This window comes from Leuciscus leuciscus (genome assembly GCF_965113295.1).
Source record: "Leuciscus leuciscus genome assembly, chromosome: 22".
Taxonomy (NCBI): domain Eukaryota; kingdom Metazoa; phylum Chordata; class Actinopteri; order Cypriniformes; family Leuciscidae; genus Leuciscus; species Leuciscus leuciscus.
Genome location: NC_138746.1, coordinates 18063969 through 18086831, shown reverse-complemented (window position 1 = coordinate 18086831; position 22863 = coordinate 18063969). Strand labels below are relative to the sequence as shown.

The window sequence follows — 22863 nt, the reverse complement described above, 5'->3', positions numbered from 1 at the left end:
TCTATCTATCTATCTATCTATCTCTGTCTATATATCTGTCTTTCTATCTACAGTATCTGCCTTTCTATCTGTCTGTCTGTATGTATGTATATATCTGTCTTTCTGTCTACAGTATCTATCTTTCTATCTGTATGTCTATCTATCTGTCTGTCTATCATCCATTTAGACATAATCATTTGCATGACATTGACAGACAGGCAAATTTTAAAATTAACGTGGAGCTGTTTAAATAATGTTCCATTAAGAAGATTAACCCGGAAGGCTTTGAATCGTATAGGTTCTGCCGGGTCGTGGTGCTCGTGTGCGCTGAGCAGTGTTGTTGATTCGAACTTCGAACGAATCTGTTATGTCGTAACCCGTAACACAGACGGAAGCGCTTGCGCTTAGCATGCGCAAGATTCACCAGTGCTTTCAGTCAGACACCACTCTGTGAAATAGCTGAATTTGGTCAAGTTTATCGGTTCTTGTGCAGAAATCATGGATATATGCTGGTTTTGTGTGATTCTCGCTGGGATCGCAGTTTATTTACTAACGCAGTTTATACGCTTTATCTTCGCCGACGCTGATCTGACTTTATTATGGGCGGAGAGGTTCGGCAGCACGCCAGGTAATATGATGAACCTCGCTTAGAAATTTGTTGGCAGTTTTTTTATTTGTATATATACACATTGAAATAAATGTTCAGGGTAAATACACTACTGTGTAGATCGATCAATTCATGCTATAAAGCAACAAAGTCAAATGAGTGTCGTGACCTATGGTCGTGACACATTGCTGCACATTGTGTGGGTGTGTGGATGTCACTGTCGAAATATGTGACAAGTACAGTAATAGCAAAGAATTAACTTTTAAAAAGTGTTAACGAAAGTCTGATGCCAACTTTTACCTAACACAAACACACACGGTATCGCTAAGTGGAGACTCTCCATAGGCGTAAATGTTTTTATACTGTACAAACTGTATTTTCTATTCCCTAACCCTGCCCCTAAACCTACCCATCACAGAAAACTTTTGACATTTTCCCCCAAAAAATCATTTAAATTGTATATTTATTAATCCATTTTCCTGGTGGGGACCGCTGGCTGGTCACAATCACCACAATGGTGATCTCAGGGTTTATACACACACACACACACACACACACATTCTTGTACATCTATCTTGATGAGGACATTCATTGACACAATGCAATCTCTAGCCGCTTACCCTAAACCAACCCTTAACCTAATTATAACCTTATCCCTAAAACCAAGTCTTGACCCTCAAACAGGCCTTTAAAGGGGTCTCAGAAAATGAGGACCGGCCAAAAGGTCCTCACTTTACTCTCTTTGTCCTCACTCCAATGGTCTAAAACTCAAACTGGTCCTCACAAATATAGTTGTACAAGTACACACACACACACACACACACACACGTTGTTGTTTTTATGTTTTATGTGGACTTTCCATAGACACAATGATTTGTATACTGTACAAACTGTATATTCTGTCCCCTTACACTAACCCTACCCCTAAATCTACCCATCACAGAAACCTTTCTGCATTTTTACATTTTCAAAAACATCACTTATGAATTATAAGCAGTTTTCCTCACGGGGACCAAAAAATGACATTTTGTCTAAACCACATACACACAAACATATGTACACATGTATATGCACACATATTATATAAACACAAACTTTTATGTTTGATGCGATTAATCACGATTAATTGATTTGACAGCACTAATATATAAATAAGCTACATTACAATGTGCATAAGTTGATAACTGAAAAGTGGATAACTGCATTAGCAATTCTCATTCTAAGCACTTTGTAGTATCACACAGGCCTGTTTTTAATATCAAATTGTATAGAACTATCACCCAAGTTAATAAGAACCTATGTATTAATTGAGCTTGATATTGTGCAGTGCATTTTATTACAGTTTTCTTTTTACAATTGGCAATTGCTAGGACAAATTCCTCAATACTTGGGTCACTTTTTCAAAACTCTTCACACAGCTTACCAACTTTCATCTTGACACAACAGTTAATTTCACATTCAAAATGCAATAAAACCACCAAACAAATTTCAATACAAATTTATTTCCCCTTTTGTAAATATGGTAATCAAATTGAAAGACTAACACCTGCTGTGGTCAGCTAAATTTAAATGTTTTGATAGGCTATATAATTTTTTAGACAATATGGTATTTCAAAATGTAGCAAACCGCTGTCTTATTCCTTATTTGTTTAACAGTTTTGAAAAGAGTATGTAATGTGCAAATTGGCCTTGTAGGTACAACGAGATTTGTTGGTGTTTGTGTGAGAAAAGAATTCATATCATTTGAAAGTAGTTCTAATGCATTTCATGCCGAAGTAATGATGATGAATGATTCACAGTTTAGCCCACATAGACTGATGTTGTGCTCACTGTGCGAAGAGTTTTGAAAAAGTGACTAGCGATAAAAAAAATAAACCCTTACAAAAATGTTTTTCACCCTAAAAAACACGAAAAAGCACCTTTTTCTAAGACTGTCCTATTTACTAAATAAGTATGCCCACTCTGTTCTTGCATTCCTTCCATTACTATACCGGCTTTATTCACTGTTTTTAATTACTTAATTATTATAGAAATAATACATTGTTTAAATGTCTATAGATACATTGTTGTTTGTTTTCATTTCATAGAGTCAAAGTTGCGAGGCAAAGTGGTGTGGATTACCGGAGCCTCCAGTGGCATCGGGGAGGAGTTGTCCCTTCAGCTCGCTGCGCTCGGTGCTCGGCTGGTGCTGTCTGCCCGCAGGGAGAATGAGCTGGAGAGGGTGAAGCGCATTTGCTTAGGTATGAACAGTCCCAAGAAACGTTTGAGACAGTTTAAGTACACTATAATTCATGTCCGTCCTTCAGAGCTGTAGAGTGTAGAGTCCTGAATGTGTATACAAGTATCTTTGCTGGCAAAACCTGACTACAGTTTTGTACTACAAGCATTCACAAGTAACGTGACCTACTGACCAGAAATTTATTTTCTTGTTAGAGCGCTCCTCTCTAAAGGATGGCGATATTCTTGTTCTTCCACTCGATTTGTTGGACCGTGCATCACATCAAGAAAAAACTGCTGCAGTTCAGAAGCACTTTGGTGATGTAAATGCCATCTGTTTTTCTTATTCAATCTTTGTAGTGTTTTTATTTAATTTTTTCTTCTGAATTTATATTTCAGTTATGGTACTGACACCGAAATAAAGTGTTAATTTTTGACATTTTCATAATATAATACATTTCATAACTATAATATTAAATATTAACTAACCATAATATTAGATCATATTTAGGAATATTAATGATGCACTGGCTACATTCATACTTGGAACAATACAATAGTATAGAAAGGGGTTCCGTGGAAAAGTCTAGAGAAAAACTGTAAAATAAAATAAATAATAATAATCATTTAAATCTTAAAATTAAAGATTAAAATAAATTAGTAAAGCAATAAATTAGATCTAAATAAATAAAAATGTGATTAAAATAAAAATGATTAGTTATTAATCTATTAAATAGATTAAATTAAATTAAATTAAATAACATTTTGATTACATGTAAACAAAAAATAAATACATATAACAATACATTACTACAGTGAGTATAATATAATAATTTAACTGAAACTAATTTTAGATTAATAATATAAATGTTTCTGTGTATAAATTGGGTGTTTATAAAAGACAGATGCCTTATACATTTAAGGATGGAGTCTCTCCGACAGGGATGGTCATATTTGGGGGTCCGTGGCATCTAAAAGATTGAAAAACCCCTCAATAGAACATGATTTGAAACGAGACGTGCAACTTGGAAAATTTGAAATTGTGAAAATATTGTTGCATTAATATAAAAGCACCCCGGGAGATGTACACTTAATGATCAACATTAACTTTTTAAGCCAATAAAATACATCGGTTAGCTAATGTTCCTACATTACATGACATTAAAACTTGCACGTAAAACCTAAACGTTTGCAGAGACAAGTTTGTAGAGTACAGTAAATAATTGCATAGCATGGCATCATTTATCCTCATGAATTTTAGTTCTTTATACTCTACCTTATATGAGCATCAAGCAATAAAATGCCTTAATGGTCAGTGATATTAAGTAGGAATATTCCCCCATAAATGTCTGCATGTCTGTATCTGCATTTTCAGATAGACGTGTTGATAAATAACGGAGGCCGGACCCAGCGTTCTCTGTGCATAGAGGCTGATGTGGATGTGTACCAGGCACTTATGGAGCTCAACTACCTTGGCACCGTATCTATCACTAAGCAGGTGCTGCCCCACATGATCCGCCGTGGTAGTGGTATCATAGCAACCGTCAGCAGCGTTGCAGGCTTTGTAGGGGTGCCCCTGGCAACAGGGTATGCTGCCAGCAAGCATGCGGTGCAGGTAAGAGCAAATAGTAGACAGAATTCCCAGAGAATCTGCCTACCCTTATGCAATATTGTCTGGTAAAGGAAAACGGTCATAAAAGATAGAAAAAGCTCCTGATTTGTTGTGTTTCTGCAGGGTTTCTTTAACTCTCTGAGAACAGAACTCGCTGATTCTCCAAACATCACGATCAGTACCATCTGCCCCGGACCTGTAGTATCAAGCATCGTTCAGAACGCAATCACAGAGGAGCTGGGCAAGGTACCTGCACAAGTGTTGTTGTTTTTTGTTAAGTGAAATAAATCTGAAAAAAATAGTAATAATAATGTTGCCTTGGTTGGTAACTTACTGTAATAAAACTAAAACTGAAATAAAAATTTAACAAAAACAAGATGTAGTAGAGATGTAAGGTTGATAAAATTCTCCCACCGGTTAATCGACTTTTTTAATATATTTAAATTCACAGGCGATCTGACCAGTCATAATCCGCCATTTTTGTCCGACAAAGCAGTCAGGAGAGTTAGAAGATTAACGTCGGGGGATTTGAATTTGAGTAAGTGTGTACTGGCGTCTTTCCGCGGCTAAAACATAGTCCTTCTGATGTTCATTCATGTTTATTTGATGCTGTAAATTAACTATGGAAGAGATGATCGGTTCACGAGGAGCTTTAACTGAGGCAATCTGTCATGACACATTAATAGCTCTAAGAGCATACTCGCATGCGCTTAGTGTGAATTGCACGTATAAAATGAAGTTAAGGAACAACCTCAATCCATCAGGAAACGCCACATAGGTGACGCTCTACAAAGGTAGAGTGGGGGTTCAATCTTCAGCTGGCTGGCAGGAGCCACCACTGGCAGGTCACGTGACATGCAGGAATCAGACTGGCAGCTGCCAGCCAGCCACTGACAGGTCACGTGACATGCCAGTGGTGGCTCCTGCCAGCCAGCTGAAGATTGAACCCCCACTCTACCTTAGTGACACTTTAAGACCAGCTGCAAATTATGTGGATCTGACACGCGTCCCATTTTCTCTCAAATCTTTACGTTTATTTAAGACTTTATTTTACTCATTTAAGACTGTTCTTATCAGGACACTCGACAAAACTGACATTTTGGCATAATTTGTGTGTTATGGTTTGTTCAAGCCCGAAAGAGAACTCGATACTGACGCGTGTGTGTGTGTGTGTGTCACATGTAGGCAGGACATTGACAGACAGCGCAGTCTCTTTATGTCTTGTTGTCGCGCTTGAATGGTTTTAAAGTATTTGCATTAATAAGAGTGTGATCATATAAGGCTAGTCAACGGGTGACAGAAAAAAAACACTTTAAACTGAAAAAAAAAAAAAAAAAAAACGCGGTGGGCAAGTGATGAAACCGGTGTTGCGACTGAACACCGCATAACACCGACTATCGTAGCAAACCTAATACCTAGTGTGTTTTTCATTTGCTGAACTAAAAAGTAGGCTACTTGTTTTTGTCTGTAGCCTGTGGCAACAGCTGGTGATCAAACACATAAGATGTCTACAGAGCGCTGTGTTCACCTCACTCTGGTCGGTCTGGCCAACCATGTGAAAGAGATGTGGATTGCTGAGCAGCCCTTTCTACTCTTCTGCTATTTGTGGCAGTACACTCCCACTCTGGCCTGGTACACAACTAAACTTCTAGGCAGAAAACGTGTGCAGAACTTCAAAGCCGGGCTGGTGAGTACTGGGAGCTTGCTGGAAACAAATCCCTGAACTGGTTTATTACTACAATTACAATAATATCTTTTGGGAATCATCTTCTCTTTCCTAGGATGCAGATGCCGCATACTTCAGCAAGCCAAAGGTCAAGACAACTTGAAAATCTCATTTCAAGAATCAGGGATTTGTGCATTCCTTCACAGAAAGACCCGGGGAAGTTTTAGAGTCCAGAACTTTCTGAAGAGTGTCAGACTATTTCAATATGTCATTAAATATGAAAACACCTTACATTTTGCTTGCTGTATAAATAAATACTAATTGCACTTTATTAAAATAAAAAGCTGATTTATGTATTCTTTGTGTTTTCTGTATTAAAATGTTATAAATAGGAATTAATATTGTAACATTTCAAGTTTGTGTGAACAAAACTGATAGTAAATGATTTATATAAAACATCTGTATTTTTTTCTATACATTCAATTACACAACCATACAAAAACCGTGCCCAAGTAGAATGAACAAAGGTGCAAGAGCCAATTTACCTTGATATTTATAACACAAGGTGGTCACATAAAAAAACAAAAAAAACATTCATAACCACTGAAAATAGTGACCAAGGCACATCCTTGAGATTTGACAAACAGGCTATTTAAAAGGGCAACGGTTTTCCGAGGCTCTTGAAGGATGCTTAACAAGAAAGCGAAAAAAAAGAAAAGAAAAAGAAATGGGGGGAAGAAAGTGAAATGGAAGCTCAGCGTGAGATGAGATTCAGTCAAGGACATCCAGAGGTCCATTGTTGATAAAACAGAGTACACTTCCCAGAGAAAATAATAAATCTGGGCTCTGTCTGAATGAGTTTACAGTTTTATTATGTGTGGAGAGGATTTTGCTGATCATCAAACAGATCCCATTTACTTCATTCTGCTGACGTTCATCAATTCATGCATTTCATTCAGAAGCCAAATGTCACTACAACAGTAGCAATTTCAAATGCTTCATACGTTCAATAAAATAACTCACTGTGTGCAGACTTTATGAAATTCATGTGAAGGTGGCATCAGTGTGTGTGCTGGCACAAATTAAAGGTGGGGCAGGTAGCGATCATAAGCAGCGTAAGTGGATGGGCGGAGATGAGTAGATGGGGTATCCTAGAGGTGGGTCAGCTGCTTGAACGGTCAGGTTCCTCAGCATCACAGGATGGGCCTGAATGCTGTAGCGCTCCTCGTCGTCATTCGTGGCATACAGTAGCTCCCATGACAGGTTGGCCCACTGGCCCCTCACACCCTCCTCATTCAAAACTCCCACCTGGACCAGATTCTCCTGCAGAGACAACACACGGCTCGTATACGCCCCCTGTGAAAAAACAGAAAATGTATACCACATCTGTAAATTATCATATGGAAACATTTTAAGAAATTACATTTGTAGAAAATTACCATGTATGAAGAGCAGGGTGAGACTAATATTAAACTCCTAGTCAATACCAATACGCTGATAATTATTTTCATGTTATGACCAATAAATGGCTGATGTTAAATTCTACAACATTTTGTCCAAAAAAAACAAAACTAAAATCACTTGTTTTAAATGCTAAATATATGTATTAAAGCAGCACAACATTACAAATGTATGGTATGAATTTTCTTTTATAAATTGAGATTTACCTTTAAGATTACATTCAACAGAATTATTAAATTATATTTAAAATTATAAATTAATTCTATCATAATTAAATTAATCAAATTAAACTATATGTGATTTAGAAGACAGCAAAGATTATCTGAATGAAAAAAAATAGGAAAAGTTATGTACAATTAAATATCCAATATTGACTGATACCGGTAAATAAACAAAATTTGTAATATTGTACAAATATATTGTTCAATATAGTATCAATATAACACTGTGTCCTCCTAACCAGACGCGATAAGTAATTTGTCTGCACTCAGCAGAATTCCAACACACCAGGCCAGGCCTAGCAAGCACAATTTCACAGTAGTAAGAAGCAACATGACAAACACATGACTAATTTAACATAAACATAAAACTAATTTACAAAAAAAAATGTATTGCATCACACCAGGTTATGACACAGTCTAACAGTTAATGTTTGGTAGCCATGGTTACATTCCAGTAAATATGGTGCTTACCATGGTGAGGTCATGTCCGAGAGAGAATAGGAAGGGCTTCTCCTGTACAACACTGTCTTGCCAACTGTGGTCTGTTACCAGGCCGATGAACCAGTTGTTATGGTAATCCTGTAAAGTTGTGTAGAGCTCATCCAGACTCTCTACCGGACCAAGAGATGCCTGGTCTACCAACAGTTTTACACTGTACCTGCACACAGAATGAATCAACAGCGGTCACGTTTTAGGAAATGCAGTTGATAAAAGGCCCCTTTCTGATGTAGAATGTGAACTGAATCTGGCTTGTCTGTTACCTGAAAGCCCTGAGCGTGAGCTGATGCAGCTCTTTATTGGCTCGGAGCCACTCAAGTCCCTCGGTCCAGGGGCCGTCCCCGCAGTACAGCCTCAACAGCAGATTGGGGCTGAACATCTGAGCATCTGCCCCTAGCGCCACACAGCATGATAGCACCACCTGGGTGTAAAGGTCCCGCAGGGCACGGTCCTCCTGCAAACCCAGTGTCACCTGCTCAAACTCTCCCTCCCCAAAGGTCTCCACCACCAGCTGGGACAAACAGAAGCAGAACCAGGCCTCTGGGAAGCAGGGTCGCAGTACCTGGAGTTTGGAGGAAGCCAACTGGGCGGTCCGCCACTCTGAGGGCAGAGAGAAGAGCTCTGAGTGAGGGCTAGTGAAGTGGAGAGGCTGGGAGTTACTCGGGACGGTGGTCGAAGTGCGTGCAGGGATTTTATCTTTCCCTTTATCTACGATGGGCAGGCCGAGTCCCAAACCCAGACCCAGAGGTCTAAGGGTAGGGAGAGAAGAAAGGGCCATGCTCTCATACAGGCTGTGGATTTCAACAGAACCTGGAAGAGACACTCCCAACCCTAACTCGGTCTGCGCTTCGTCTGTCCGTACCATCATTCTCATCGGTCGCCGCATGGTGACGGGACCGAAGAGATCGTCCTCATCCGACCATTCAGCAAAGGATGAGAGGCTGGAGCTGTCTTGCCCTCTCAAGTGACAGGATGAGGAGGATTCAGGGCGTACTTGAGACCCCATGGCAACTGTGACCACAGCCGGATCTGGCTCAAAGGGCACAGCATGCTGAGAGCTTTGCGATTTGCGTCCAGAGGTCTGTAGAGACTGACCTTTTGTTTGCGGAGCACCACGTGTCAATTCCTGTACACAGTAACGCAATAAAATCCAGACAAGCGTTTTAAGGAAGTCAGAGTTGAGCTGACGCAGGTGGTCAGGCGAGTCAATGATTCCTGTTAGAACGTTCTGGGCATCAGAGTAAACCCTGAAGGGCAACATAGAGCAAGGGGTCAGAGCATTACCCCAGTGAGGGTTCAATAGTCGGAAACACTGGCCGGGCCGCTCCACGTGATCGAACGCTCCTTCAAAAACCTCATCCACACGCCGAGCCTCCACTGTGTGGCATGATGTTTCCTGTAGTTCCAGTCCCTGTGGTGAAACATGGTAGCCAATGAGAATTCATAAACTTGTGTTATGTAGACCTCCAAATAAAGCACTGAATTTGTTTCAGAGCAAAGGCAAGAAAGCAGGTATACCTTAATGTTGACAGTGCAATAACCGTAGCCTCTCTCTAGAACAGAGATCCACAGAAGTCGACCCTGAAAGCGACCGAGGTAATGAGATCCCGGAGTACAGGAACCTGCAACCAGATGCATGAATATTAGGGCGGCAAATTTCAATAAAAATTGCTTTAACAATATTTAATCAGGTTTCTTAACATGTACTCTACAGCAATAATAAAAACAAACAATATAGGCTATCAACTTCCAAATCCATTTTTTGAAATGATTATTCAGTGACTTGCTCATCTGCTACAATAATGTTTTTAATTGATGTAATTAGGGGGCTTTTTCACAGAAAATATTTACATTTACACTACCGTTTTAAAAGATTGGGGTCAGTAATATTTAAAAATCTTTCTGAAAGAAGTCTCTTATGTTCACCGAGGTTGTATTTATTTGATCAACAATACAGCGTAATATTGTGAAATATTATTACAATTTGAAACGGCCGTTTTCTTTTAAAATATATAAATATATATTCCTGTGATGGTAAAGCTGAATTTTCAGCATCATTACTCCAGTCTTCAGTGTCACATGATCCTTCAGAAATCATTCTAATATGCTGACTTAGTGCACTTTAATTTTTTTTTTTTATTATTATCAAAGTTGAAAACAGTTGTGCTGCACAATATTTTTGTGGAAACAATATTTTTGTTTTTTGTATTTAGGAAAAAACATTTGCATTGTAGCAATGTAATATGTATTAACTGTCACTTTTGACTGCACTTTGATCTTTACAACATGATAGAGATCAGGATGCTCGTGTTTTTCAGCGGGTGTCACTCACCAAATGCGCCATTAGCGAGTGCAGGTCTGAGAGCCGATGCCAGTCTTTTGCAGAGCTGTTGGTAATAAACAGAATCTGGGCAAGGGCAGGCGGTGCCTGGGGTGCCTGGCCATGAGCGGAGCGGCCTGGGGAATCCCACCAGGAACACAGGTAGTGTGAAGAGAGGAAGCAGAGGGGCAGACAGAAGGGCAGAGAGAGCCACAACAGCCAGCAGAAGAGGGCACAGAGCAGCGTTGAGTGCCAGCAAAGTGCCCGCTGACTGACGGCGCTGTTTACTCTCCGTCCAGGATGTAATCAACACCGTAAGAGCGAAACTCAGCTTACACACAAACTGTGACACACGATTCACAACCAAGGAGACCTGCAAGAAAAAGGTTATTACCCAAACGTCCCTGCAATTTAATTACAGTAAAGGCATCAAGTTACATTTGGCTCACCAGAATCAGCTGCACTGTAGTGCCCAACTCATGCCAGCGTGCGACTCTGTGCCCCCCTGCAAGTCTGATGATCACCACCAGCACCATTTGCAGTAGAGCAGCCTCAGAGCTCTGCCACACCTACCGTACAAAGCCCAATGAGTCAGGGGTCAAAGATTAAGGGGCAAATAGTTCTGTTCATGTCCTCATAATGCTTTAAGATGGTTTACTGATAAACTCTCTTACCATTCTGAATGCCCGAGTAAAGCCAATGGCGAGAGAGGCCGTGTGCAGCTTCTCTAGAGATTCATCCACTGACAAGAAAGCAATCATAGCCAATGGACTCACTGTAAAGTCAAATATGAACATTAACATCAAAATACCCACATAAAGGCATTATTATGTGTTAGCAAGCAATTCATATAAATTATGTATAATTATAATTTGTAATACATTTATGAATTCTATACTATTCTGTATAAATGAAAAACAGAGCAATAAAAACTAAACTGAATCGATGCACCAATATAAAAGTTCTGATCAATACTGATAAACATACTATATATATATATATATATATATATATATAATTATATACTATTTTGTAGTATACTATTACTAAAATCAATGAATCAATTAAAATTAATTTAAGAATCACATTACAATGTACAATAAAAAAAAAAATCCACTTTGAGACTTGCTAAACAGTGTTAAATTATTTTAAAAGATTTACGTGTTAGATCATACCAAATGGCATTTAAATGTTAAAATAAGGAAAATGTGCATGCACAATCAAAATTTACCATTACATACTCAATACTGACAAATAGCAAAAAAATAATAAAAAAAATCTAACAAGATAACTGATATTAATATCAATATATCATGCTATGTGTTTTAGAGCTGCACAATTCTGGATAAAATGCTAATCCTAATGCTAAATGTATTTGTTTAAAATAGGATCACAATTCTCTCAGCTCTAATGTGTTATCAACAGACCATACTGGCAAACAGAAAGCACATATATGACAGATACAAAGGATTGTTAGGTTGGTACAGTGCAAATATCTCCTCACCCAGGTTCAATAAGATCCTCCGGATGATTCCTCCGACACGCAGACCACGAGTCTTCCGCCTGAAAGCCTGGGCAGTCATGACCCGTTTGGGGTAGAGTGGGTTGAGCATGGCACCTCCCAGCACGCAAGCTCCCTGGAGCTCTCTCAGCAGACGGGTGATGAGAAACAGAGCAATAAGGAGCCAGCCGATCACCTCTTGTGGGCTTGGAGGTCCCACAGAAGACTCCCAATGCTCTACAGAGTTCACACCCAACGTTAGATTCCCTCGGTCAATGAGATACAGCTGATGGAGGAGTCCAGCCTCAGTCAAGGCTCCTATTATTAACAGCAGGGAAAGAGGAAGCCCCCACCAGCCCAGACCCAAGGTTGGAGAAGTTCCCTTCAGGAGCACCAGCAGCTGGGTTAGGTCCTGGCTGAGGAGGTAACCCATGGCGACGGTGAATAGAACCACACCCAATGAGGAGGGAATGAAGAAGGAACAGATGGCAACACACACGGATGACAGAAACATCACCAAGAGCCTGAAGGAAAAAAGAAAAGCAAAAGATTTTGAGTCTGAACAAGTGTGTAGTTCTTCACACTAATGTAGACCAGACTTCATGCGCTCAATGTAAGATTTATGTATTTGAATAACATAAAATGTTCATCCATTTGGATTACACAGTTTTATCATAAACAAACTAATCACCACAATGTGATGCAATAAGCCATTAAGGTTTTTACTCTTGACATACAAAATAAATCACTTGCACTGCTCCACCTCGGTTTCTTTAATATAATCCTCATACAATCATTGTAGGCAACCTTAAAGGGGAAATGAAGCAGTCAATCAAGTTTACATGATTTACAAAATGGATTTCCACTATAATCAACAATTATATAAGAAACATGATAAATGTAAACATATAAAAGAAAAAAGAAAAAAACGTTATATCTTTCGCGGCCAGGGCGCCGCCATTGTGCAGTATTCTAACATGTGACGTCACGGGGTTGGTTGGCTTTAAAGGCTCTGGGCTGAGTTCAGTAAAACGCAGTGAAAGACATAAAACTTAACATTAAACTACGCATAAAAAGCGTTCATCTGCTATCATATTATCATGTCAAACCTCTCATACATGTTTGCATCACACTGGCTCGTTAACAAGATGCATGTGCTGGTCGAACCAGCGAACAACTAACGTTAGGTACAGTCATTGTTAGCTAACAGCTGTAAGCATGAACTAGCTAAATAACACTAACTTAGTGTTTAGCTAGTGAAGTTTATTAGTACCAGACAAAAAGACGACGTCTAACGTTATGTTAACAAACTGCACATGCACACTGTAGATGTTTGTGAAAGAATTTTTTATTCAATATAATGTTTTACATTTTACAGACGTTACAAACTATTTACAGGCTATTTGCTAACGTTATAGCTTGTGTGTGTGTGTGTGTGTGTGTGTGTGGACTACTCTTCAATCCTACTCTTCAATAAAAAAAAGCCGTCTTCCTGCTTCATTCTGTAACATACAGATCTGTATTGTGCTATTGTTTTTGATAGTGTTATACATTTCTTACAGATAATCACGATGATCATTGCGTTTGTCTTACCGAATGTGGTATCTTCCTGTCAGCAATTACAGTTTTTCTATAGCTTTTTTTTTATAATGCCGACAGTAAAATGTTGCCAGATATTGCTACGAAAAACAAGCAACAATTTTTTTTTTTATAATAATCCGAAATAAGTTCAAAGCTTGTGTTTTGGAAATAAGATTAATGTATCACGAACCCTAACATGCAACTTTCCACTTTAATAACTTCCTAAAGTGTGACATTAAATCAGAAAAACAAGTCCAGAAGACTACTGCCACCTTTCCATTAGATGGATCTGGCAACACTGGATCGCACCCGCGCCCTCACAACGTGCTCTCAAGCCCCGTTCACTGCGCTAGATTCTCGCAGCAAAATGAATTGCAAACACTCATATGAGGTGGTTTAAACGGCTAATTAATCATTCAGAGAGCTTGAAATTTTATTTTTTTCTGTAAAAAAATGACCGAGGTCCGGACCTCGGTGACCTCATAGCTGGCTACGGCCATGTATCACCGGCTGTTCGACATAGCGACGTACCACTGCTCGGTTCCCACGCCGTATCGACTCAAATGCATAAGTAATGGGACACACAGGCTCAACAGGTCTCTCAAGTTCGTCTTCCTCCATTTCAAATCAATTGCGTATTCAGTCCGGTCCAGTAACGCTTCACTCTCTTCACTCACCAGCGGAACCAACCAACCCCGTTACGTAGGCTGTGACGTCACTCCAAAATGGCGACTCGCTAGCTAGAAATTACGAAAATAATTTTGTCATATCTGTGGTTTTTAACAACTTTTTAAAATAAAACTTTTGGCAAGGTGATTTTTCTAATATATGTAGCTACTACCAGTGCCAAAACATGGACGTTTCATTTCCCCTTTAAGCTTATATATGCTTACTTTTTTTTTAATTAACCCACAAAGGAGCAGTATAAAAAGAAGTACAGTATGCTCTAAAAAGATTTATCTTAACCTGATCCGAACCGAGTTATTTCAAGATTCTTTGAGTGTGAAGTTGGTCTAAAGTTTAGTAATGTAAGACAAGGAACCAGTGAGAGAAGGGTTCAGTGCTCACCTGATGTTGGTGGACATGGCTGACCCACCCAGGCCGTGCACCAAGGTCTGTTCCATGGCCCACAGCAGAAGAGCATCCAGCGGAGAGAGCATTCCCAAAGCCCAAAGCACCGGCAGAGCCACAAACAACACGTGAAGCACCTGAGCTGCTACTTGCAATTCCATCACACCAGAACCTGAAAAGCTGAGAGAAGAGAGAGAATGAGATCCGGGAGATGACCCTTTACATTCACACTCAAACATAAGGTTTATCAGTCCTCATAAGTTTAGGTTGCATCATAAAAGTCTCAAAAAAAAGAAAAGAAAAAAAAGAAGACTTTTTTTGTCTGTAATCTATTAATTTATAAAAAAACAAAATAAAAATGTAATTCATACATACAATGAATGACATACACATCTTCTATGATGAGCAGGTTTTTAATTTCAGAATATTTATTTTAAAGGGTTGATAAACTAAGAATTCAAAGAATTTCTTGAACTAAGAATGTGGTAAATCAGTTGCAATTTCGGCGCAAGCTTTGCAAACAGACTTTTACTGTATCATATGGACACAACATTAAAGCCACAACATATAAGTAACCATGTCAATTATAATGCCCAACCTGTGATCAGTGATATCTGATATGTAATCTGATATGTAATGATTTATGTACGGTCAGACGTTCTTTGTCTCAAAATCGTATGTTGCTGTTTATGCGTCAGCAAATCAAGCCAGTGACTAAACAGTCAACTTCACATTGTTTCTCTTAGTAGCATGAAAATAATCTGTTTTTTAAATTGTGATTAAATTATATACAGAAAGCGATCAAAGAAGCCTTCCTTTATAATCACTGTAGCTGTCAATCACACAGCGGGAGTTTATCAGTGAATGAGTTCTGGACTCTCTCCAAAACTCCTGTTATAATCAATGATGCTGTCTACAATGCACATTGCACAATGAATCTCTTATTTACATAGTGTTTGCGCTGTTAGTTATGATGAAAGCATTCGTGAGAGTGCAGAAATTAAGTTGCATCTATAGACCACAGACATGTCTGTCAATGGCTACAATGCTCATCGCTGCAACCTTTCATGCCACGTCAGTAGATCTAAATATAATGCTATAATAAACACTTTTCATGATTAGTTAATCTCGACAACTGTAATAGTAAAAAAAAGAAAGTAAAAGATTTCGAGAGAGTCCCAAATGTAACACTTATTTCATATGCAAAGATGTTAGCCAATCATAGCAGTGGCCGTTTACATTTAACTCTCACAGCAGACAAGTAGTTAATACCCTATACCAAGTGTCAAAATGATTGATGGCTTCCGGTTGTCATTGACCTTCCGGTTGACCTTTCCGGTTGCCCTTCCGGTCCCTATTGTTATGGATTGACCTATTGACCCTTCCTATCCATCGATCATGTGGTTTTGACAGTTAGTTTTGACCTATGACCCTACCTATCCCTTCAATCATGTGTTTTGACAGTTCGGCCTTCCGGTATCTTTCCGGCATATGTTGTTATGGTTTGCCCTATTGACCTTGCTTTAATCATGTGTTTTGACAGAAGCTTTTGCCCTATTTGAACCTTTTTAACCCTAGATCATGTGATTTTGACAGAAGCTTTTGCCATTTAACCTTTTTAACCCTAGATCATGTGTATGACAGAAAGTTTGAAGGCGCTGTTAGGATATGTGTCAGCATCTCCTCCGCATTCCAGAGCACATTGTGTGCCCCCTTTGGAATGAGAGAAGAAAAAAGACTGTGTAAGTGTGTCACACGACCATTGAAAAACAATTATACAAGCAGTTAAATGTTTATAGAGCGCTGAAGAAAAAACAGGTTATGGAAATCAGTGTGGTGTCTATCACACAAAAGAATAAATGAATAAGGATAAAAGAATACATCACACAATATATAATATCTTACTAAAACCTACCACAAAAAAGTTGAAAACATACTGTTCTTTAAAAGTATAAATGAAATGGTTGTAAAATAATTTAACTAAAGTTGAAAAACATTCTGTTCTTTAAAAGTATATAAAATAAAAAACTACTGAAACCAATTGTTTTAGTTTTAGATAAACAAAATAATAAAATCACAGAGTGGTTCTCTCTTACAGCACCACCTGACGGTCTCTGACTCCTAGGGTTTATTCAGCGATCAGAATGAGACATTGTGTTAGGGCTAAAATTATTTCAAAGTTTAAATGATATCTTTATTATTATTTTTTTATATTTTTTTTTTATTAAATTTAATACATTATTAAAAGTCGAAATAATGTTTTAATAAACAATTTTATTAAAGTCTTAATAAAAAAGTCTCTCAAACAGGGGCCCCTGCTCGTGTCTGTCAGCACGTGTTCGTCTATCTATCTCACCAGTAAAGGAGCCACGCGCGTGTCTGTGTGTCTATGCGCGCGTCCTCTACATCCTGACACCCCCCTCCTGCTCCTCCGCATTCCATAGGTAACAGTGAATTTATAAAAGTATATAATGAAATGCTTATAAAATAAATATCTTATTGATCCAATTGTTTAGATAAACAAAAGAATAAAAATCATATTACATAAAACATTCCGTTCTTTATAAATTAAAATAATTATATTGCTAATTTAACTAAAGTTGAAAAACATTCTGTTCTTTAAAAGTAAATAAATAAATTGCTTATAATATAATATAAAATCACAGAGTGGTTCTCTCTCTCTCTCTCTCACTCTCTCTCTCTCTCTCTCTCTCTCTCTCTCTCTCTCTCTCTCTCTCTCTCTCTCAGCTCCGTCTGTCGTTCTTTGACTCAGAGGGGCCTCTGTGCATCATGTCAGAGCATATGTAATGTTAGTCTGCTAACGCATTTCCAGAGACAAAGTTTTGTTCATACTAAATTTATTTCAAAATATAATCCTAAAAATCTTTAAAGTTTGAATACATACGCATCTTCTATTTATCTTTTAAAAGATTACTCTAATGATTTTGTTTAACGGTAACCTAAAGTATCATTGTTATTAAACAATGTCTGTTCAAAAAACTTTAGATGGTTGAAAAACTGTACTTAGTCAATCATAATTGTTTGTCCATGCGGGGGTTTCAATTTTTATGTTGGGGGCTTTCAATAGAATCCATAGAATATTGCATATTCTATCCCGTACACCTAAACACGACCATCGCAGAAAACTATAAAATAAATAATTTAATATAATTTCTAAGCTGTGTTGTGTGCGCACACACGCGGTTCTAAAAAATCTCTATTTTAAATTAAATTATTAATAAATATATAACCAATGAATAATAACATATGTTACTAAAATGTATTTAAAAAATGTAAACAAAGTTTTAGCTAAATAAATATATAAATAAAAACACCTTACATTTCCAGAGAGGCGAAGTAGTTCTTTATGCAACGATAAAAAACAATCCAAAAAGCAAATAGTTGACCAGATGAGCCTCGGGGGGACAATGTCACAGTAAATCTAGTCTGCGTTCCAGAGTACATCCAGAGTTTTATACTAAATTCATTTAAAAGCATAACCTTATAAATTAGATATTTTAAAATTAAAAGACTGTTTAAATCAAATCTTTAAAGTTTTATTAAAATCATATCTTCTATTTATCTTCTTAGAAGACTTATGTATTATTTTTACTAAACAGCGTCTGTTCAAAAACTTTAGATTTAAATAAAAGCAAAAAGTATGCTTAGGCATCTTATTTATACAAAAATATTTCAAACAGTAGTTTTGTCCATACAACATGAAACATGTTGTCAAAGTTTGTCACAATGTTTTTGTTGTTGTTATGTTGTTTTAAGAAATCCTAGGACTCCACATTGCTCTTATTTAGACTAAGTTTGTATCATTTGGAAAATCACCACACAATTTCAGAGACGCGATGTGTGATAAGTAAAGTTGGTCTTGAGCGAATATTTAATTTTACTCGTCTTGATTCAAAGCATGATCTTACTGGTAGCTATGATCTATTACACGTATAAGATCATTTTTACTTGTATCTCCCGAACTATCCTTAATCAGCGTGGAAACACACAAGGTGAAACCCTTTACTGAGAATATACTATCGGTTATCTACTCAAAATATATGTAGAAGTTTAAATCCGGTGTTTAAAATCTGTCTGGTGGCCGCATGAACAGACTTTGGGTAGAGCTATAGCAGGAAGCATGCCCTTTGACCTCCTCAATTGTGGAGGATTTTTTTTTTTTTTTGACCCTACTACAAGTTAGTTCTCCCAAAAGAATTTCTCCCATCTAGCGGTGAAATTGTAATTTGCATTTAAACGAATAGTGCTCTCTAGCGCCTCGCTTTTTGCAACTGCGCATTGCAACTGCGGTAGCCGTTATGTGTCAAGAATCTATGACAACATGTCTTCCAATAGCACTTCATCGAGTTTAATTGTACATGTTCTACTGTTATGCTGCCTATATAATGATTTACACAAGCAAGCAATGAAAAAAAGCTCGTAATTTAGACCGTAACTTTGACTCACCCGTCGAGAAGAAAGCAGACAACTTCCCTTTCAAAGTCTTTCTCCTTCATTAGCTCTTTCCACCTGGGAGAAGCTATCCCGATATTTATTTACATCCCGATAAATTAAATTTTTGCTTTTAGGCCACAAGGATTCCTTCTCCTGTGGCTCGGCATAAGTATGATCCAGCATTATATTGTACCGTGCAGTGCAGCCTTTTCAAATTTGCCGGGGGCAGTGTCAATGCCTCTCATATGGTCTAGCGGTTAGGATTCCTGGTTTTCACCCAGGTGGCCCGGGTTCGACTCCCGGTATGGGAAGACATTTTTTTTTTTATATAGCCAACAAATTCAAGTTATTCAAGTTCATCAATAATAATTTTTAGTTATTCATAGTCTTAGAGGCCTACACAAACTGCAGAAACAAGAAGAAGATATGTAAAAACTCATAAATGATGATTCAGTACTGAATCATTTTCACTAATACAATTATATTGAATTCAGAAAATTTCACTATGGAATATTTACTTTATCTATCATAATTTCAATTTAGTATGTCATCATTTAAATTTTTCATCTCATAATTATGGCACATAGTCATCATTTTAATTTCAACTTTTTAAGTCATAATTTCGACTTTTTGTCATAATTATTACTTAATTCAGAATAATTTTTTTGTCAATTACGCCTTTTTTTAATGTAATACTTAAAACGTTTTTTAAGTCATAATTTGGTAGCACTATTTTGATGGTCCTTTTGAACGTGCTGTTGACTATAGTGCTGTTGACTATAGTAGTGTTGCACCTGCATGTCCACTAACTCGCTTGTGAGAGTCAGAGTGTGTAAAGTAAACTCTTATTAGTGTTAGTAGAGTATTAGTGGACTGGTAGGGTTAGAATAAGTTGAGATATAGTTGAGTTACTTATAGTCAGGACTAGAATATCTGTTGGGGAGCATCACAATAAAGAGTTAGCAGATATTGAGCACAGTCTATTTTTTTTCAGATATTTAAATGACAAAATACCATTTTTCAACCGATTGAATCTACACATGTGAGGCCTTCAGAAGTCATAACTTCAGGGGTCAACGGTTTAGGCCAGTTGGCGAAAACACTGCATGTGTAAAAATCAAATACTGTATTACACTTTTCAAAGGATAATCTAGCTTTAAAGTTAGAATAAAAAGTTAAGTGTCACAAAGTCTGACACAAGGACATTAACTGGTTCTTTTTGTTTTATAAATGTATTTTGCTTATTTCTACAAACATCAACCTGATAAATATGGACTTAATACACGATTAAACAAGATAATCATGCTACCCAATACGTCCGACACAACATTTGTAAGATTTTTTTTTTTTTTTTTTTTTTTTTTTAAATACAATCAAAATACAAAATTAAAATATTTTTTTACATTTTGACAGTCCTACATAAATGCATGTTGATTACTAAGTTTCAGACGTAGCGCAACCACGCAATGTTAGATTTCTCTAACACTGCGATGTCTCACTCACAACGCACAACTTTGTGTTGGGTGATCCAGGCATACCTTTACTAAAATATTATGGAAGTCATTGTAAAATGTAATTCTACCATATTTTATTTATTAATATTATGGCTTCATGTCGATTTAAAGTTTTTTCTTGTTATTAACTAATACCTACTAACATCCGGCACAATCTGACCCCAAATAAACGAGATAATGGAATGTTCACAATCTACACTATACAGTTAGATATTCTCCTACACTGTATGTGTTTTAGGTGAAGACGTTTCTTTGAGAGCCGTTTATAGAAATACATGACGATTAAGAATTTAAGTGATAGTTTGAGAACTACATTGATTTAGTGCATGCTGTTTTACACTGTCACCCCCCTTTTTTGAGTAGACATGAAAATGCACATTTCAAACTTAAATGGTTGGAATTAAATAATGCTTTGGAGTATAGACGTACAATTAGTCTTGTTTTAAAGTAGAATTTTGTAGAAGTGAAATAAATTAAGAAAGTGAAACAGAAAAAAGTTATAGAAGCTTGAGTTTATGGAAATATACAATGTAAAAAAAAAAAATTATTCAAATTTTATATAAAATATATTTTTTTAAAACCTGGGCGACTCTAAAACTGCAAAAAATCAGAACAATTTTGGGTTTCAAAAATTAGGTTGATATCTCAAAAATGAGCTTTCAGTAAGATTTTGTTTGGGCGCAGTACCAAACTTTTTCACTAGGTGACAACCAGACTCCATTACTGCCCATATAAGGGTGCTTCCATTTCCATATGTGGTTTGAGTGATCTGAACCATTATTTCCACAATTTTCATTCAATTTATGAAGTAGACATTCTATTCAGAAGTAATATGGGGAGTTTGGCCGATTTTGATATGAATTCAACCTCTAAGAAACACATAAAAAGAACGTGAATGTGCGCTATTAGCTCGCTGCCACATCACAAATGGTGAATCTATTATTTTTTTCTTTATATTTAAAGCATTTTCAGTCCCTTTTTCTAAAATAATTGAATGGATGCTATCTTTTGAACTCTTGGCATTAAAAAAAAATTAAGGATTCTACCATTCTTTCATGATTTTTCATGTTCATTGCTATTTCAAAATAAAGGTCTGAACACGCCTTAGGAATATGAAAATATTCTTGTTGCAAATTGATAAATTATGGCTCCTCTGTAATTTTATTTTGAAAATCAGTCACCAAATATGGAAACTAGATATTGTAAGCTTTCAAATGATATATAGTTTGTCAAGATTAGTTTAGGTTTAGTATAGGATATTACTGTTTTAAATATGTAATGGATTTGGGCCCACCGGTGGGCCCCGTGACACTTAACAGGTTAAACTATTACAACAGAATCACATCTGACTATTGCACCGAGAGGCATATTCATCAAAGCTTGAGGCCTTAAAGTTCCACACTAACTGCAACCTGTAGATAAAATTGCACAATAGTAAATTCTAGAGGTCAACTTGCTAAAAAGTAATTGCAGCATGAGCCATTTAAAACAAATACAGAAATGCCACTTGTCATCAGTTTTGAATGTTTGTAATCGACTTTTTACACACTAGTCGATTACGCTGTTCACATCTTGTTTTTGTACAGTTTGCAAAAAGTATATAGTCTCATATAGGAATTTATGAAAAATATTGCATAAAGAGAATTAAATGACGGTAATTCCAGTATGAGAGTGTTTAAGACTAAACAAATCATATTTCTGCTATGGCTACGAAACATCGACGTGAATGTTGAGTATTACACTTCAAACTCGTCTAACTATTTCACTTAAAGAGGTGCATTTCGCAGCACAGTCGTAGATACACAGCTATTTTGTGTATGTGTGTCGCTAAACAACGGCTAAGCTAATAAATTGCAGTTGATAATGGTATTTTTATGTGAAAGATTCATTTTTTTTTTTTTTTTATTCTGTCCACACCCGAGTTTTAGGCATCTGTCTTTTAGGCCCCATCCAGAAAACAGAAGTTGTGCTTTTTGTCTTAATTGCTCTTCTTTCTATGAAAACATGTGGTAAGCAGTTTTTGGTCTCATCGGCATAATGCCAAAATGTTTTAACATAACGTAAATTTCGATTGTTAGATAAATCATCTAACAATCAACAGTTATATGTGAAACAAGCTCAGTCGCATTTGAGTTGGATTCTTGTAGGCTATATATCGAA

General features: G+C 37.1%; 2 protein-coding genes across 2 annotated transcripts in view; one reads left to right on the top strand and one right to left on the bottom strand.

The window, feature by feature from the left end:
- The first annotated feature begins 315 nt into the window (after window positions 1-315).
- Window positions 316-6437, top strand: dhrs7 (dehydrogenase/reductase (SDR family) member 7). The gene is made up of 7 exons (XM_082153097.1): window positions 316-607; window positions 2674-2826; window positions 3020-3126; window positions 4179-4418; window positions 4539-4661; window positions 5887-6102; window positions 6197-6437. The coding sequence occupies exons 1-7, from the start codon at window positions 478-480 to the stop codon at window positions 6242-6244; spliced, it is 1017 nt and encodes a 338-aa protein (XP_082009223.1). The 5' UTR covers window positions 316-477; the 3' UTR covers window positions 6245-6437.
- A 311-nt stretch (window positions 6438-6748) lies between these two features.
- Window positions 6749-22863, bottom strand: part of pcnx4 (pecanex 4) — a 28163-nt gene continuing 12048 nt past the window's right edge. Inside the window, exons 3-11 of the mRNA XM_082153074.1 lie at window positions 14732-14914; window positions 12086-12606; window positions 11256-11356; window positions 11031-11150; window positions 10594-10954; window positions 9780-9883; window positions 8525-9672; window positions 8235-8421; window positions 6749-7437 (exon numbers count right to left, since the gene is read on the bottom strand). Of these exons, the coding sequence (XP_082009200.1) occupies window positions 7186-7437; window positions 8235-8421; window positions 8525-9672; window positions 9780-9883; window positions 10594-10954; window positions 11031-11150; window positions 11256-11356; window positions 12086-12606; window positions 14732-14914 (2977 nt within the window). The 3' untranslated portion in view covers window positions 6749-7185. The remainder of the gene's footprint in view (window positions 7438-8234; window positions 8422-8524; window positions 9673-9779; window positions 9884-10593; window positions 10955-11030; window positions 11151-11255; window positions 11357-12085; window positions 12607-14731; window positions 14915-22863) is intronic.